At 41.5% G+C, this 18650-nt stretch overlaps 1 protein-coding gene across 1 annotated transcript in view; it reads left to right on the top strand.

Moving 5' to 3' along the window:
• Positions 1–18322, top strand: part of LOC118818350 (P2Y purinoceptor 3) — a 47407-nt gene extending 29085 nt beyond the window's left edge. Inside the window, exon 2 of the mRNA XM_036585585.1 lies at positions 15711–18322. Within this exon, the coding sequence (XP_036441478.1) occupies positions 15738–16703 (966 nt within the window). The 5' untranslated portion in view covers positions 15711–15737 and the 3' untranslated portion in view covers positions 16704–18322. The remainder of the gene's footprint in view (positions 1–15710) is intronic.
• Positions 18323–18650: the final 328 nt, after the last annotated feature.

Below are 18650 nucleotides of genomic sequence, written 5' to 3'. Positions count from 1 at the left end.
CTGCAGCTGAAATGCATTTTGGTGATATGACTGGTGTGGAATTGCATAGAGTTGTGTAGAACTGAGGTGTAAGCGCTGTCCCATAGAGTGTTGAAGGGGTAGGAGTCGCAGTGAACACTGGGGGCTGTAATGCAGCACATTGTGATACGAGCTAATATTAATAAAAAAAATTAGAATACTTTTTTGGGCCTAATGGGATTTTGTCGTGGGCCTGATCTGGCCTTGTGTTTGACACATGGTTAGGATTAGGTGACCCTTATTAGTCCCACAACGGGGAAATGTCACCTCCACATTTTAACCCATCCGTGCAGTGAAACACCACATACACACTAGTGAATGCACACGCTGGGGGGCAGTGAGCACACTTGCCCAGAGCGGTGAGCAGCCCTATCCACAGTGCCCGGGGAGCAGTTGGGGGTTAGGTACCTTGCTCAAGGTCACTTCAGTCAGGTACTGTTGGCTCAGGGGATGGAACCGGCGACCTTCTGGTCACAAGGCTCATTCCTTAACCTCCAGCCCACAACTGCCCCTTTGAACAGGTTATTTTTGTTACTGTGCCTTTAAGACTGATATTTCCAGATGAGCTCTGCTCTGATTGGCTGCCCTGTATTGTGCTTCATTCTACAGTCAGTAAGGACTGAAACACTCCTTATAACTTTAGTATGAATAGGCAGGGCTAAATGGCTTTAGGCTGAATAGGCTACAAAATGTTGGTGCTTCAAGGGTTCTTTAGTGAAAAAAAATGTTCTATATAGAACCATAAACACCCAAAGAACCCATTGCATGATTAAAGCGTTCTTTGCATCATGAAAGGGGTCTTCAAAGTGTGCTGTAGATGGTTTCTGTATAGAACCTTTTTTGGGAAGCTTGCAACAAGAGTGTGTAACAATAGAAGAACCTTTTCTGTTGCTATGTAGAACCCTTTTCAAAAATGTTCTATATAGAACCATCTACAGCACATTCTTCATCAATCTGAAGAACCATTTCATGATGCAAAAAACACTTTAATCATGCAAAGGGTTCTTTGAGTGTTCATGATTTTTGAAAAAAGGGTTCTTTATAGCACCAAAAAGCGTTCATCTATAGTTACGATGTCAAGCTTGTAACAATAGAAGAACCCTTTCTGGTGCTATATAGCACCCTTTACAAAAAGGTTCTATATAGAACCATATACAGTACATTCCCCATCAATCTTAAGAACCCTTTCACAATGCAGAGAATCCTTTAATCATGCATAGGTTTCTTTATGTGTTCATGGTTCTATATAGAACAATTTTCTTTACTAAAGAACCCTTGAAGAACCATCCTTTTTAAGTGTGTAGTATACAGTACTGTGTAAAAGTTTTAAGCACCTAAGCAAACTGTTTAAAATCTGTCTTCTGTGAATTAAGTGTGTTTTTGATTGAAAATACAACATATATTGTTAAAACAGATGTAAATAATGCATTTAATGAAAAGACTCACACTTTTTTGTTTAATAATTGTGAGCTGGTTGGAAGAGCACAGGTTTAGTTCTAGATTCTCAATGCCACCCCAGTGACAAGAGGGGCACTGCCCCAGTGACAGTTTAGTACCTTTATTTCTGAGAGTCTACATGGCTGCCATGAAGAGAGGTTTGGAAATGGTTAAATAAATGCCCTGACATACACAGAATGCATATGCACTACACTGACATACATAGAATACATATGACTATTTGCATTGTATGTAAATGTATTGTTTTGTGTCATCGCAAAAAAAATCAAAACAAGCTGTTTTCTGTAGCTTAGTGTGGATTAGTATGTTTTGAAACTTTAAATGAGCTCAGGCCCAGAGAAGGTGGCAGCATTTCTGGATCCTGTTTATATACGGTTTTGTCTTTGCAGTTTTAGAGTTTTAATTAGCGTTTGTGGATGCAGCGACAAACTGTTTTCACAGACAGTGGTTTTCAGAAGAGTCCATGCAGTGATTTCCAATACAGAATCATGTCTGTTTTTAATGCAGTGCCATCTGAGGGCCCAAAGACCACATGTATGCCTCCGGAAATGCACATGTATTCATTAAATCCCATCAAACACACCTGATTTAATGTTACAGTTAATACACTGTTAGTAATAAAGGTTCTGTTCAGGTACATTTTTCGTTCATCAAGGTACAAACAGTGTAAATGTTCCCTCAAAGGTCCAACAGTGGTTTTAAGGTCTGATTGTGAACCTTAAATAAGTTTTTCCAGGTGAAAAGTTCGTATTTGTACCTTTTCATAACCGAATGTTTTAAAACAGAACAGTAAAATAAAAGCCTGGAGACGAGACGGGGTGTGTGGAGTCAGTACAGCTTAGAACATATCATTTCAGTGGATTATGGTTCAGTTATGTTCCCTGACTAAAGGTACTGAGATGAACCCCTGAGGGTCCCACCCCAGTGACAATAGGGGCACTGCCCCAGTGACAGATTAGTACCTTTATTTCTGAGAGTGTACATGGCTGCCATGAGGAGAGGTGAAGCAAATGCTCTGACATACATAGAATCACTACTTTTGTATGAATATTTGTGTTGTATGCAAATGTAGTGTTTTTGTGTCATCACAAAGGTTCAAAACAAGCCGTTTTTGCAACATAGTTACCATATTTGGAATGGATTGTGTGGATTAGTACGTTTTGAAACTTGTTTACATATTCCCTCGCTTAGTCGGCCCTTCAACAACCAAGTTAGGTTTATTTAGATTAATATGGAAACAACCTTTGCAGATGTTTTTCTCTCGTATAGGTCCAATGAAAATCAAATATTCCTTGGTAAATTTCAAATGAAGACAAATATCTGACAGGCCGCGCAGACCTGGACTCGTCCAGTGCTCGTATGCAGTCACAAACATGAATGAAACATGAAGTCATTCTGAAATTGAAGTATAAACTCTCTTGTATGCATTAACCCTGGGCATAAACTCAACAGACACACATGATCCTGTTTTCACGCATACTTTTGCATCCACACACTCTGCAATATGATGGTGAGGGCAGCACTTCACTCGTCCCTGACTGGCTGACACAGAATAGAAGTGTCTGTTAGCAGTCGAGTCCCAGCCAAACTCTTGATCCAGGCCCTACAAACAAAGATAAGTTTGCGGATGCCAGTCGATAATGAGTGTTTACCCTGCAGCCATAAAAATCTCTCATTGTGTAGCTGTACAGCTCAGCTGCAGCTCAGTCAGCCTACACACACAGTAGGACCTGTAAAGTTAATGATCACCAGCACAACTAATAATGTAATCATCTCAAATCTATTCAGCGTGTCTAATGACTCTTATTATAAGGTGCTGTAAGAATGTCATAAGATGATTCAACCTATTTGAGACATTCATACTTGTGTTAAGTAGTGACGTCGTATTCCGTTGGGAACTTTGACACAGTTTCACAAAATTGCTTAAGCTAAATTTATTAAATTGTTTAAAATGTTTTGAAATATAGTTGTCTGCAAACGTTTGAATACCTTCAGTGAAATTCCATGTTTTTCCATGTTTTGTTGATTTTCGAAGTGAGGATAAGATAACGTACTCTACAGAGAAGACACTTAAATGTGCCATTTTTTTCTGCTGTTGCACAATTTGTATTGTAGTTTAATATATCTGAAAAAATAAAACATAAACCGGAAGGGGAAAGTTTGTGAAGGAACTTTATGCTTACTTAGGCTCCGTTCACATTACCAGACTGAAGTGGCACAAATCTGATTTTTTGCCCTAATGTGACTCAGATCTGATGTTTTCAGAGCTGTGTGGACACACAAATCTGATCCTTTCAAATCCGGCCTGAGCCACTTTCATATGTGGTCCTAGATCAGATACGTATCCGATTTGTGGCCGTGCAACCTTAATGAGATGCCCAGATTGGAATTCATGTGTTTTTTTCCCACTGCACGTGCACCATCATTCAGCGTTACCATGGCAGCAGCGCCGGACAGAAGTTAAAGCCTGTAAACGGTGGAAAAGCAGCTCGTCTCACCTTTTTCTCCTTCGTCTCGCTCTAATAATGAAGCTGAGAGCTGATCAGAGTTAATTATCAGCGAAGCTCGTTCTGCTCGTTAGTTTGTGCTGATGATGCTCGTGATTCATTCACGCGACGTTACTGAGTAGGATGAGCTCATGAGGGTCATTTCAGGACGCTGGTTCATCACATTAATGACAGATTTGAGTCACTTACCTAAACGAGTGCGAACCATCGTGTCAGAGAGATCGGATTTGAGCAAAAATCAGATTTGAGCAATGAGGCCTGTAATGTGAATGTAGCCTTAATCATGCCATTGCTATGAAATCTGAGGTGGTTGCTAAGGTGTTGCTAGGCCACTTCTATGGAATCCCAAGCAGTTGTTAAGGTGTTGCTAAGTTGTTGCTATAGCATCCTTGCTAGGCCATTGTTAAGGTATTCCAGGTGGTTACTAATATGTGTGTGTGTGTATATATATATTTATATATATATTAGTTAATGCCTCACAGTGAGAGCACTGAAGATCAGGTCCTGTATTCACAAGTGCTTCTCAGAGAAGGAGTGCTGATCTCAGATCAGATCGCTCTCTTTTTTACCATGACCTTTCTGGCAGGAGCGAAATTCTAGATCAGCTCTCCTGTGAGAAGCTTCAGGAGAATCACCATGAAGTCTCCTGAGGACAACATAGACTGATCCCACGAGAGCAGATGCACTGTTAGACGTCTGATTAAGCAGAACTTTTGGCGGAAACACAAACAACAGTGAAGTCGACGAAGCCAAAATCCCAGCTCTTCTACTCCGTTGGTTTGTTTACTCTTATTTTTAGTAATACGCAGCTGCTAATCTGTTATTTAGAACTGAGAACAGGTTGGAAAGACATCTGAAGAAGCTCCTTCCGGGGAAGCGGATTCATTACACGTACCACTAATAATAGTAATAATAATGTTACTGTGGAAGAGTTCAGGGAGCCAGCTGGCCCTGCTGGAGTGTTTCAGACACAATTTGACTAAATTGCTTCAAGGTGTTGCTAGGCTGTTGCTATAGTATCCTTGCTAGGCCATTGCTAAGGTATTCCAGGTGGTTACTAATATTTGTATATATTCACCGATCAGGCATAACATTATGACCACCTCCTTGTTTCTACGCTCATTGTCCATTTTATCAGCTCCACTTACTATATAGGTGCACTTTGTAGTTCTACAGTTACAGACTGTAGTCCATCTGTTTCTCTGCATACTTTGTTAGCCCCCTTTTACCCTGTTCTTCAGTGGTCAGGACCCCCATGGACCCTCAAAGAGCAGGTAATATTTGGGTGGTGGATCATTCACAGCTCCGCAGTAACACTGATGTGGTGGTGGTGTGTTAGTGAGTGTTGCGCTGGTCTGAGTGGATCATACACAGCAGTGCAGGATACTATAGCAACAGCCTGGCAACACCTTAGCAACCACCTGGGGTTTCTTAGCAATGGTGTGATTAAAGCAACTTAAAGTTTCTTCACAAACTTTCCCCCTTAGTTCATGTTTTATTCTTTTCAGTATATCACACTCAGCATATATTTCAAAAATCAGCAAAACATGGAATTTCACTGGGGGTATTCAAACTTTTGCATACAACTCTATTTTGAGACAGTTTTACTTGTTTTATCCAATTTAATGAATTTACCTGAAGCAATTTAGTCAAACTGTGTCAATGAAACACTCCAGCAGGGCCAGCTGGCTCCCTGAACTCTTCCACAGTAACATTATTATTATTACTATTATTAGTGGTACGTGTAATGAATCCGCTTCCCCGGAAGGAGCTTCTTAAGACGTCTTTCCAACCTGTTCTCAGTTCTAAGCAACAGATTAGCAGCTGCGTATTACTAAAAAAAGGAGTAAACAAAATAACGGAGAAGAAGAGCTGGGAATCATCGACTTCACTGTTGTTTGTGTTTCCACTAAAAGTTCTGCTTAATCAGACGTCTAACAGTGCGTCTGCTCTCGTGGGATCAGTCTATGTCGTCCTCAGGAGACTTCATGGTGGCACAAGTTCATTATTCCCAGATAGCCTCTACGATTGTGCGAAGTTTTGTACTAGCTCGAAAACCACGACCCATGAAAACAGTACAATAAAAATGTGGAATAATAAAGAACGGTAATATAGAATGTGTTATAACTTTTGCACAGGCCACGTTGTATGTTTTTAATTTTTTCCAATATGATAAATTTAGCAGATAAACATGTTAAAAGTACATGTAAACTTATTAAGGAAGTGCCAACTTATTTTAAAAATATATATGTAATATGACCGGGGTGCCCAAACTTATGCACACGAATATAGGTTAAATGATGTAATAATAATCTTACAGCAGCTCATAATGAGAAATACTTATACACTGAATTGATTTAAGGTTGTTTCACTTGCAAATGTATTATCTTCTTTTAGTGATGGATTACTGTGTGTTTTATATTCAACTTTAATTACACTTTATATCACGTTTCATTAGTTAATGCGTCGGAGTCAGAACACTGAAGATCAGCTGTCCTACTGTGAGAAGCTTCAGGAGGATCACCATGAAGTCTCCTGAGTTATCAAAGAGCAATAAAATATTCCTCTGGGAGGGCATAGACTGATCCCACGAGAGCACACACACTGTTAGACTTCTGATAAATCAGAACTTTTAGCGGAAACACAAATAACAGTGAAGTCGACGATGCCAAAGTTCCTGCTCTTGTTCCCTGTTTTGTTTACTCTCTTGTTTAGTAATACGCAGCTGCTAATCTGTTGCTTTTAACTGAGAACAGGTTGGAAAGACATCTTAAGAAGCTCTTTCCGGGGAAGCGGATTCATTACACGTACCACTAATAATACTAATAATAATAATGTTACTGTGGTGCCAGCTGGCCCTGCTGGAGTGTTTCAGATTACCATAAAAAGTATTTTTAAAAATAGACAGAATGAGTTTAAGCCTTTTTTATGCGCTCTTGTAAATGTAGACAAAACAGTTTGGATGAGTTGGGTGATTCCATGTCCAGGGTGCCATTTAGCCTCTGTAAATCTTAAAAAATAAACTTTGTTTTGTATGGTATTTCAACATTGAAGCTCAGATTTGTTTATAATGTTTAAAACTGAAGCTCAGTGTAACACGTTTTTAAATGGAACATGGAATAATTGCAGCACTTGTTTATAGCGGTGTGTTTGTAGAATACATGCATCCACTTTTGCAATGTGCACAGTAACAATCAGTATTATTGTTGTTTTCTATTGTTATTCTTTATATTGGTATTATAGATGAGTTCAATAATACATTTGGTTAGTTAACCACAAATCAAGCATTCGCTGTTTCAGTTATTAACCTATTACACTCAAATTTACACACCCTCCTGCCAGACAGAGTTTGATCAGATACGCCAAAGATGAAACTGATTAATAGCAAAACTTGGCAGAATTTGCATTCGCAGTCAGATTTGGTCATACGCAACTGCAGTGAATAAGGCCCATTTTTACAAGGCTTCTTTGCTGACCGTGGCTTAAACGAGTAACAGGTTTATAGACGTTTTAGTGTAGAATTAGGAAAAACTCACAGAATATGGTTGAGTATCATCCATGCTAATGGCAGGAGGACACAGACCTCTGAAGTTGTTTGTCATTCTGTACTCGGCATCTTGCCTATATTAGGAACTCTGCATCTAAGCAGGTTTTCTCTATGAGAAAAATGCATGCAGTTTTCCAAAAACCCGCTGCCGTCACATCCAAAGACGCTCCAAAGCTGATACGTTCTGTCTTGTGTACAGTTTTCCCCTCAGTGTCACTGGATCCTGTGAATTATGAGGTTCCGGTTCCCCTCCACGCCAACAGAGGTCTCACTCACCTGGGTACTGAATCATGCTGACACTGGTCTCTAATCAGAAGCCAATTAGTGGGCTACTTAAGTTGGACCCTGAACTAAGCTCGGTGTGAAGTCTTGTTAAGGTTTTCCCAGCGATTCTGAGCGGTATATTCCTTGTTTGTAGTCTCTGGTTTTGACCCCTTGCTCCTGGATTACGTTATTGATATCTGGATTGTGGTGAACCGACACGAGTCTTCTGAGTTTATATGGAATGTTGATGATAAAATAGTGGAAAATCTGTATGTTTTCTTTGGAAACTTTATGCCCTGCATGAATCCCTACACCATGAATGAACTACATGTTTTAGACAAAAATCTAATCTGAAAACTTGTAAAACAGTGTCTCAGACATCAGGCAGTGAAGTCATAACCATTGGATGTAGTAACTTTCTGTGAGGGAGCTTTTAGAGGTGGACGCCTCCTATCACCACCACTGTGAACAGTTCTGACTCAGTAAGGCCCAATCCCATTTCACCCCCTACCACTTAGCCCTACCTCTCTGTTTTGCGCGTTCACGTCTAGGGGTAGGGTGTCCCAGTTTTTGTTGCAATAGAGGGGTGGGGCGAAGTGTTGGGGCTACATGGCCCTCCAAACTGAGGTTTTTCAGAGGCTCCAAACAGAGAGTTATGAGAAAAAAAGAAAAACTGGCAAGATGGAGAACAAGAGACCAAAGAAACCCACAAATATGGGTTAAAAAATTATGATAAACACTGTATTATCTTAGTTTAATGTTGTTTTAGTGTATTATGGTTCTTTTCTTCATAACGAGCATAAAAAATCGCTAGTTGCGATTAAATGCTAATGCTAAATGCTAAGGTAGCTAGCTAGCAAAATTCCCCGTTCCACCTTAAATAGTCAAGCAGTTCTGACTCCTGAAGCACCAGAATGTAACTCCTGCTCCTTTTAAGGTGGAACAGGAAAATTCGAATAAGAAGCTGGTGAATATCTGACTTCAGCTTCATATCACTGAAGAATTAGGGGTGGGTGATAATAAATAATTGCCCCCCTCTTTGAAGGCATATGATGCCCTAATTGTAACTAAAGCCCAGCAGTGAGGAGCTGAACTTTACCCTCCTCTGCTGTCACTGCAGATTGGCAGGGTCGCCTACAGAGCAGCGCTGGTAGCTGTTAATGAAGTGATGCTCTTTTTATTTGAGGGTCCCATTTCAGAGGGAAGATTTTAACCACTACCCCTTGTAACTCAGTTCCAATGGATTAGGGTGACACTCAGAAACAAGGGGTAGGGGTAAAAATAAGAAATGGGATTGGGCCTAAGTTTCTCTAGAATGGAATATTTCACCCAAAACCACTCTGAATGACTCTGTTTACATCTTAGCCATTTAACTGTACAACTAAATTGGACAGTTTACTGATGTGTAAAATATCTTTACCTTTACTTTAAGTGCTTACATGCTTATCTGTAAATGTAGTATTAGTGGGTCACAAATGGGACCCCAATTCAAGGACCCATTTACTCTACACTTGAACGTTCCCATGTTTATCAGTGGAAATGTGCTTTGAAGGTTTCTCAACCTTTCTGGTGTTTAACTTCTGCATAGCCAACATCCTGTTCACCAACCTGTCTAGACTTATACTGAATAAGAAGTTAAATGAATAAGGAAAGCTTAGGCTGAGGTGGTGAACCTGTGTGAATTTCGTCACCCACAAATGTGGGCAGGCGAACTCTAAACAGGCTCAGACGGTGGGCAGCCGTTGTGCAATCTGGGTGCGCCGTAGTGTTTTCTTTTCACGGGGTGAGCTGTTCACTGTTCGCTGTCCAATTTGTAGATACACTGAACTCCACAGTCATGCAAGGATGTGAAAGTCTGCTGTATTTCCTTTTCTTACGTCAGGACAGTTGGAGTAGGTGGGTTCATTCAGTAAAGTATGAGTCAGTCTCTGAACACACAGTTCTGCTGCAACTGCCCCGTTTCAGAGGTGGAGTTTGTTTCATTAATTATTTTTGAGGTGCCAGTTTAGTAGTTTAGTTTAGTGTTTATATCAGAAACACCTGCTATATAGAGCTGTATGCAAAAGTTTGAACAAAATACATCTTTTGTTGATTTTCTAAGTAAAAATTACTCCTCTACATGCAGTGGTCGGGGGGAGGGGGGGGGCAGTTGTGGGCTGGAGGTTAGGAAACCACCCTTGCAACCACAAGGCCACCAGCTTGATCCCCTGAGCCGACAGTACGTGACTGAGGTGCTCTTGAGCAAGGCACCTAACTCCCAACTGCTCCTCAGGTGCTGCGGATATGGCTGCCCACCGCTCCGGGCAAGTGTGTTCACTGCCCCTCAGTGTGTGTGTTTATTAGTGTGTATGTGGTGTTCCACTGCACGGATGTGTTAGATTGCGGAAGTGAAATTTCCCCATTGTGAAATTAGTAAGGGTCACTTAATCTAAAACAAATGTAAAGATACACTATGTAAGTTTTGGGGATTTGGAGACCTCTCTGGTGGAAATGTGTAATTGCACAACATTTTGGCTACTTTCACATTACCAGACTGAAGTGGCACAAATCTGATTTTTTGCCCTAATGTGACTCAGATCTGGTGTTTTCAGGGCTGTGTGAACACGCCAATCTGATCTTTTCAAATCCGACCTGAGCCACTTTCATATGTGGTCCTAGATCGGATACGTATCCGATTTGTGGTCATGCGACCTTAATGTGACGCTCAGATCAGAATTCATGTGCTTTTCTTCCGCTGCGCGTGCGCCATCATTCAGCGTTACCATGGCGGCAACGCTGAACAGATGTTAAAGCCTGTAAACGGTGGAAAAGCAGTTCATCTCACCTTTTTCTCCTTCGTCTCGGTCTAATAATGAAGCTGAGAGCTGATCAGAGTTAATGATCTTCTCAGCGAAGCTCGTTCTGCTCGTTAGTTTGTGCTGATGATGCACGTGATTCATTCACGTGACGTTACTGAGTAGGATGAGCTCATGAGGGTCATTTCAGGACGCCGGTTCGTCACATTGATGACAGATTTGAATCACTTACCTAAACGAGTGTGAACCATCGAGTCAGAGAGATCGGATTTGAGCAATGAGGCTTGTAATGTGAACGTAGCCTTTGTAATGTGGGTTGCGCTTCGGGCTCCCTCCCCGAGCGGATGAAACTGATGATTGAAAGAGAATTCAAAGAGAACTCAGTCAAAACCTGGTGAAGGAGCGTCTTCAGTGGATGTGGGTGAATTATCTACTATTGTCATCACATCTTCATCAGTATAGTGTTGATTTTGAGATCATTTAAGACCGAAACATCGAGCCGGACCTTCTTTTTGAGTCTGTGTGTGTGACGTTAATACATAAAGACGTATGATGTGGTGTGAAAAACTCCCGTCCCGACGCCTCTGACATTTAAATGATTATTTCAGGCTTTTCAGGGCGACTCACAGCAGCACACACTCACCATATTTTAGCCTGTTTTTATCTCCTCATTCAGTAACGATTCTTCTTTCAATTTTGACAACAAATCTTACATAGTGCAGCTTTAAACATGGTACTTTTGCTAACGTCAGGGCTAGGGCTGAACGATTTGGGGAAAATATCTAATTGCGATTTTTCTGACTATAACTGCAATTTAAATTGCGATTTTCTTTCACACTTCATTCAGGCCTGATTTGTTTTGGCCGAGAAGACGAGAACATCCACCTTTTTCTGCTTCAGGCTCGACCCCTGAACACAGCGAGCCAAACTGCCAGTAAGCTGTGGTTGTGATGTCACAACATACGGAGGTCTGGTTTAACTCATCTACAGGCAGGTCACAAGGTGGATCATTCTCAGCACTGCAGTAACACTGACGTGGTGGTGGTGTGTTAGTGTGTGTTGTGCTGGTCTGAGTGGATCAGACACAGCAGTGCTGCTGGAGTTTTTAAACACCTCAGTGTCACTGAGGGACTGAGAATCGTCCACCAACCAAAAATATCCAGCCAACAGTGTCCTGTGGGCAGCGTCCTGTGACCACTGATGAAGGACTAGAGGATGACCAACACAAACTGTGCAGCAGCAGATGAGCTATCGTCTCTGACTTTACATCTACAAGGTGGACTGACAGGGTAGGAGTGTCTAATAGAGTGGACAGTGAGTGGACACAGTGTTTAAAAAACTCCAGCAGCACTGCTGTGTCTGATCCACTTGTACCAGCACAACACACACTAACACACCACCACCACGTCAGTGTTACTGCAGTGCTGAGAATGATCCACCACCCAAATAGTACCTGCTCTGTGGGGGTCCATGGGGGTCCTGACCACTGAAGAACAGGGTAAAAGGGAGCTAACAAAGTATCAGAGAAACAGATGGACTACAGTCTGTAACTGTAGAACTACAAAATGGACCTGTATGGCCAGTGGAGCTGATAAAATGGACAATGAGCATAGAAACAAGAAGGTGGTCATGATGTTATACCTGATCTGTGTAGATCCACTATAAAGGTGTGCTGTTACCGACTCTGGCTCATCTGTTTCTGTACAGTTTATCAGCTCCTGTAACCCTTTCACTATTTTCAGATTTCTGACCACAAACCTGCTGTTGTCTTGATGTTATTTGGGTGGTCCATTCTCAGCACAGCAGTGACACTGTGTACACTTACACACACTGCAAAAAATACCATCTAATCAAGTGAAATGATCTTAATTCTAGTCGATCTATCTAATATTTCCCATTTTGAGATGGCTGTGCACTCATTATACGATTGTTTAGCTTATTTCTAGACATTTTTACCTGTTTTAGGTCATTTTTATCAAATAAATGATCTCACTATACTGGCAGATAATTTTGCTGATTTCAAGCACATTTCTTACAACAAGCCCAACGATCTGCCAATACAGTGAGATAATTATACTGAATAAAATCACTTAAAACAAGTAAAAAATGTTTGGAAATAAGTTAAATAATCTCAAAATTAAGCTTATAACAATCTCAACAGGAGAAATATTAGATTTATTGACTATATTTAAGATAATTTTACTTGAGAAGATACCATTTTTTGCAGTGCAGTGTACTGCGCTCCTCCTGTGTACACTTACAAACCCCTCTCCTGTAGCTCCACCTTGCTGCTGTACAGTTAGCGACTGTAGCTCATCTGTTGTTTGTTTTTTGTGATGGCCACCCACCGGCCCTTCATTCACTGTCAGTTTGAGACCTCTTGTAGTGTATAAGAGGCCTTTAAAGAAATAGCTGAGCACTGTGCTTACATCACCGACGAGAATTTCATGGACTTCACTCTAGCACCCTCTAGTGGCTCAGTGTTGATATTGCAAATTCTACCAATTTTTTAAAAACATTCTACTTTATTAAATGAATAAGATGTAAACAAAGACGTAAACACAAATATAGGCATTTTATTTATTATCCAAAACCTCCAGTGAACCGACACGTGTCTTCTGAGTTTTATATGGGATGTTAATGATGGTGAAATAGTGGTAAAACTTTTCTTTAGGGGCTGCTTTGCTGCAGAAAGCTATGCATTTTATTAGAAATGCTTACTTTGTGCTTCCACACACTGGCCACTTTATTAGAAACGCTTAAGTTGCGCTTCCACTCACTGGCCACTTTATTAGAAACACCTATCTTGTGCTTCCACAGAGTGGCCACTTTATTAGAAACGCTTACACTGCGCTTACACTCACTGGCCACTTTATTAGAAACACCTATCTTGTGCTTCCACTCACTGGCCACTTCATTAGAAACGCTTAAGTTGCGCTTCCACTCACTGGCCACTTTATTAGAAACACCTATCTTGTGCTTCCACTCACTGGCCACTTTATTAGAAACACTTACGTTGTGTCTCCACTCACTGGCCACTTTATTAGAAACACTTACGTTGTGTCTCCACTCACTGGCCACTTTATTAGAAACCCTTACATTGCGCTTCTACTTACTGGCCACTTTATTTGAAATGCTCATGTTGTGTCTCCACTCACTGGCCACTTTATTAGAAACGCTTACATTGCGCTTCTACTCACTGGCCACTTTATTAGAAACACGTACGTTTTCTTTAGGAACTGCTTTGCTGCACAAAGCTATTAATGTACCCCTCCACCATGAATGGATTTAAAATGTGATTTAGGCCAAAACCTTCTCATAAAACAGTGTCTCAGACATCAGGCAACGTATTCATAACCATTCATTTAATAACTTTCTGTGAGGAAGCTTTTAGAGGTGGTCATCTGGTTCCTGTCACCACCACTGTGAACAATTCTGACTGTACGTTTCTCTAGAACAGAGCATCTCACACCATCAATCTAAACCATTTATTTAATTATGCAGGGATTTTGAAAAATCATCCATCTTTAGAGGAGCAGAGCTTTGGATTTGTTTTCAATTAAATGACAATAATAAACAGTTTAACTACCATTGCAACCGCGGCAACAGGGAGGAAGTCTGGAAGCAGAAGAAGCTGGTTTAAACCTGCATGTAGTGCTATTAATGAAAGCATTAATGCTATTGACAGTGCTACAGTGCATCAAATTAGGCATGTAGGTTAGCATCACCTGTGGGAATACGAACAAGCACACGTACAACTATGTGGGAGTGAATACTCAGACAGGGTTTGTGTTTCCAGGTTTTAGCTAACTGAAACACACAGGGGGAATTAGAACGTGCTTGGCTGGTTCAGAGCGTGATTAGTGTGATTCATGTACATGTCCAGTGCCCTTGGTGTCTGTGCCAAGCACAATTACACCACTGACTTCCTGCATAAATCAATGGCCAGAGCCTGAGATTGAATTAAAAGCTGCTTGGACCGAGTCCTTTTAATCAATGAGCTCATTAATAAGTTTAGACTAAGAAGTTAAGCTTTTGCTTGCACGCTTTATTCCTATGAATTGGACTCCAAACAGTGATACTCCCCATCCGCTTATTAGAAACACTTACCCTGTGCTTCCACTTACTGGCCACTTTATTAGAAATGCCATCTTTGTGCTTCCACCCACTGGCCATTTTTTTGGAAAAACATACTTGTGCTTCCTCTCACTGGCCACTTTATCAGAAACTCTTACGTTTTGCTTCCACACACTGGTCACTTTATTAGAAACACCTACTTTGTACTTCCACTCAGTGGCCACTTTATTAGAAACACCTACCTTGTGCCTCCGCTCACTGGCCACTTTATTAGAAACACCTACCTTGTGCCTCCGCTCACTGGCCACTTTATTAGAAACACCTACCTTGTGCCTCCACTCACTGGCCACTTTATTAGAAACACCTACCTTGTGCCTCCACTCACTGGCCACTTTATTAGGAACACCTACCTTGTGCCTCCACTTACTGGCCACTTTATTAGAAACACCTACCTTGTGCCTCCACTCACTGGCCACTTTATTAGGAACACCTACCTTGTCCCTCGACCCACTGGCCACTTTATTAGAAACACCTACCTTGTGCCTCGACCCACTGGCCACTTTATCAGAAATACCTACCTTGTGCTTCTACTCAATGGCCACTTTATTAGAAACACCTACCTTGTGCCTCGACCCACTGGCCACTTTATCAGAAATACCTACCTTGTGCTTCTACTCAATGGCCACTTTATTAGAAACACCTACCTTGTGCCTCGACCCACTGGCCACTTTATCAGAAATACCTACCTTGTGCTTCTACTCAATGGCCACTTTATCAGAAACACCTACCTTGTGCCTCGACCCACTGGCCACTTTATCAGAAATACCTACCTTGTGGTTCTACTCACTGGCCACCTGATGCCAAACTAAATATACATACTGAAAACTCTAGCACCAAACATGTCTTGACTGATTGACTGCATTTGGGCTAAGAGGAAAAATAATGTAAACTGGATATTTTTCTGAACTGTGACTTCAGACATAAGGCGTTTGTCTGTGTGCGTAACATGTTTGATAACTGGTTCTTTCCTTCTCTCTGTTTCAGAATGTGAAGCGGTCAGTCACTGTGCACATGGACAACTCCTCTTCTGCCGTTCTCCCCTCTTGCACCTACAACGAGGACTTCAAGCGCTTTCTCCTGCCCATCGTCTACAGCGTCGTCTTCATTGTGGGCCTTCCGCTCAACATCGCGGTCATTCTGCGGATATGGAGCACGCGCCGGGCACTGAGCCGCAACAACATCTACATGCTAAACCTGGCGGTGGCTGATTTTCTATACGTCTGCTCACTGCCTTTGCTAATCTACAACTATGCTAGCTGGGACTACTGGCCTTTTGGGGACTTCACCTGTCGGCTAGTTCGCTTCCAGTTCTACAGCAACCTTCATGGTAGCATTTTCTTCCTCACCTGCATTAGCTTCCAGCGCTACCTGGGCATTTGCCATCCATTGGCCCAGTGGCCTAGAAAGGGAGGCCGTAGACTAGCCTGGGTGGTTTGTGCTTGTGTCTGGGTGACCGTGGCCGTGCTAGTCGCTCCGACTTTCGAGTTTGCGGCCACAGGAATCCAGAGAAACCGCACGGTTTGCTATGACCTTAGCGTGCCTGAACGTTCTGCCCAGTATGTTCCATATGGACTGGCCCTGACCTGCTTGGGCTTTCTGGTGCCCTTCCTGATCATAGTGAGGCTTTACTGCAGTATGGCGCGGGTGCTGTGCCGCCCTGCGGAAGCTAGAGGCGAAGCAGCTGAAGAAAAGAAGAGCAAAGCGGTCAAAATGATCATAATCGTGGTGATAGTGTTCGCCATCAGCTTCCTGCCGTTCCACGTGACCAAAACGCTATACCTGTTGGTTCGGACCATGCCCACAGCACCCTGCGAGCTGCGGAACCTCCTGGCCGTCATCTACAAGAGCACCAGGCCCTTTGCCAGCATGAACAGCGTGCTGGACCCCATCCTCTTCTACTTCACACAGTCCAAGTTCAGAAAAGGCACACGTAGCCTCCTGCTCAAGATCAACACGCTTAGGGAGAAGATCGGCTGAAGCGATAGGCCAAAAATCTCATTTAAACAGTTTTCCCATTACCCAAAAAGTAGTTAATCAGCTAAGACATGTTTGGTGTCTGAAGTTTGCTTCCTTAGTTTTGCACTGGAGCTACAAGGCTAATGTAGCTAACAAATAATGGAAGCTAATAGTCACCAAACCGCATACCAAAATCACAAATGTATACTTTTGTCCTTTTTTAAGGACATTATGTGCCAGAAAACATATTAGCATGATTATTTAAAATCATTAACTTGGTTTTGAAGCATGTGTTTGATGACTCAAGCATGCAGTTGACACAAAGCTAATGACTATAAACTCTCATTTGTTGGCTATGTTAGCATTGTAGTTTCACCTGAGAAAAGCCTGTGTGGGTTTGACACTTTATGACCTAATATAATTATGATATATATATATATATACACCGATCAGGCATAACATTCTGACCACCTCCTTGTTTCTACGCTCATTGTCCATTTTATCAGCTCCACTTACTATATAGGTGCACTTTGTAGTTCTACAGTTACAGACTGTAGTCCATCTGTTTCTCTGCATACTTTGTTAGCCCCCTTTTACCCTGTTCTTCAGTGGTCAGGACCCCCATGGACCCTCACAGAGCAGGTACTGTTTGGGTGGTGGATCATTCTCAGCACTGCAGTAACACTGACGTGGTGGTGTGTTAGTGTGTGTTGTGCTGGTCTGAGCGGATCAGACACAGCAGTGCTGCTGGAGTTTTAGAGAAGGCTTACCAGTAATAGTGACGGTTCACCACAGCATATTAATATCTATAAAAATGTACAAAAGTATAAGTTTGTGATTACTGGTATGCGGTTTGGTGGCTTTAAGCTTATATTACTTATTAGCTACATTGGCCTCGTAGCTCCAGTGCAAAACCAAAGAAGGAAACTTCAGACGCTGGTCAGCTAATGGAATAACATTTGGGGTAAGGGAGGGAAACCATGGACATTTGGTTTTTGGCCAGACCATCTATAAGTGGGAGAAGGACACAGCTCGTATCAGAGCTTCTGGGCTAAAGGAACTCCAAAATTCCAGCCCAGAGAAGTATGGGTTCCACTTATGAGTCTTGGTTCCTTTCAGTGATTCCTCCTCATACTGAGTTTTTCCTGATATTCTGTCTGGGTGATGCCCATTAGGGGGCGCCCACAGCACCCACACTTCTGGACAAGCTGCTTTGGGACAGTGAATATCTTGGCATTATCTTGAAAACATCTGAAATCTAGTCAGTATATCTAGTGTGTCTTTTTGTGATACTGTTGTGAGAATATTATGAAATTTATCAACATATTTCTAGGTGTTTTTATTAAGTCATTTTATCTAGAGAAAATGTCATTCCATGGGCTGACCATTTTTTGAAATGAGCACATAATTAGACAATTTCATCAGATAAAACGTTAAAACAAGTAAAAAATATCTAGAAATGAGTTGAATAATCTTATAATATTCATACAGCAATCTAAAATAATCCACTTGCCAAGATATTTTTTTTGCAGCGCGAACATGAAGAGAACGAGCAATAAAAAAGCTCAAGTGAGATTATTGTAAGCTTAAATGAACGAGTTTCATAAAAGTACAGTGAAACATATCATATCGCTGTTGTCGGAACAAAACCCAGTATCTCCAAAATGGCAACTTTACAGGAGAAGGAAAAAACATACTTTACTTTTAATGGAAGTCAGTGAAACCAGACTTATTTCCAAGTCATTTTGGGCCGTTTCTTTTAGTCCGTTCGTCTTGAATTTTACATACAAAGTAAAGAGCAACAGGCATTTTCAAATTACGTCACAAACTGAAAAACGACAAAAAACAGAGATATGAGGTTTTGTTCCGACATATTGTAACGGTCACTCTTTAGATCCTCACTACCATTTTTTGAGTTACAGAAACAGTGACAGTAGCAAGGAAGCCAAGAACAGTGTATGTAGTCAT

This window comes from Colossoma macropomum, unplaced genomic scaffold, assembly GCF_904425465.1.
Source record: "Colossoma macropomum unplaced genomic scaffold, Colossoma_macropomum, whole genome shotgun sequence".
NCBI lineage: Eukaryota > Metazoa > Chordata > Actinopteri > Characiformes > Serrasalmidae > Colossoma > Colossoma macropomum.
This window is presented reverse-complemented; position numbering and strand designations above follow the sequence as displayed.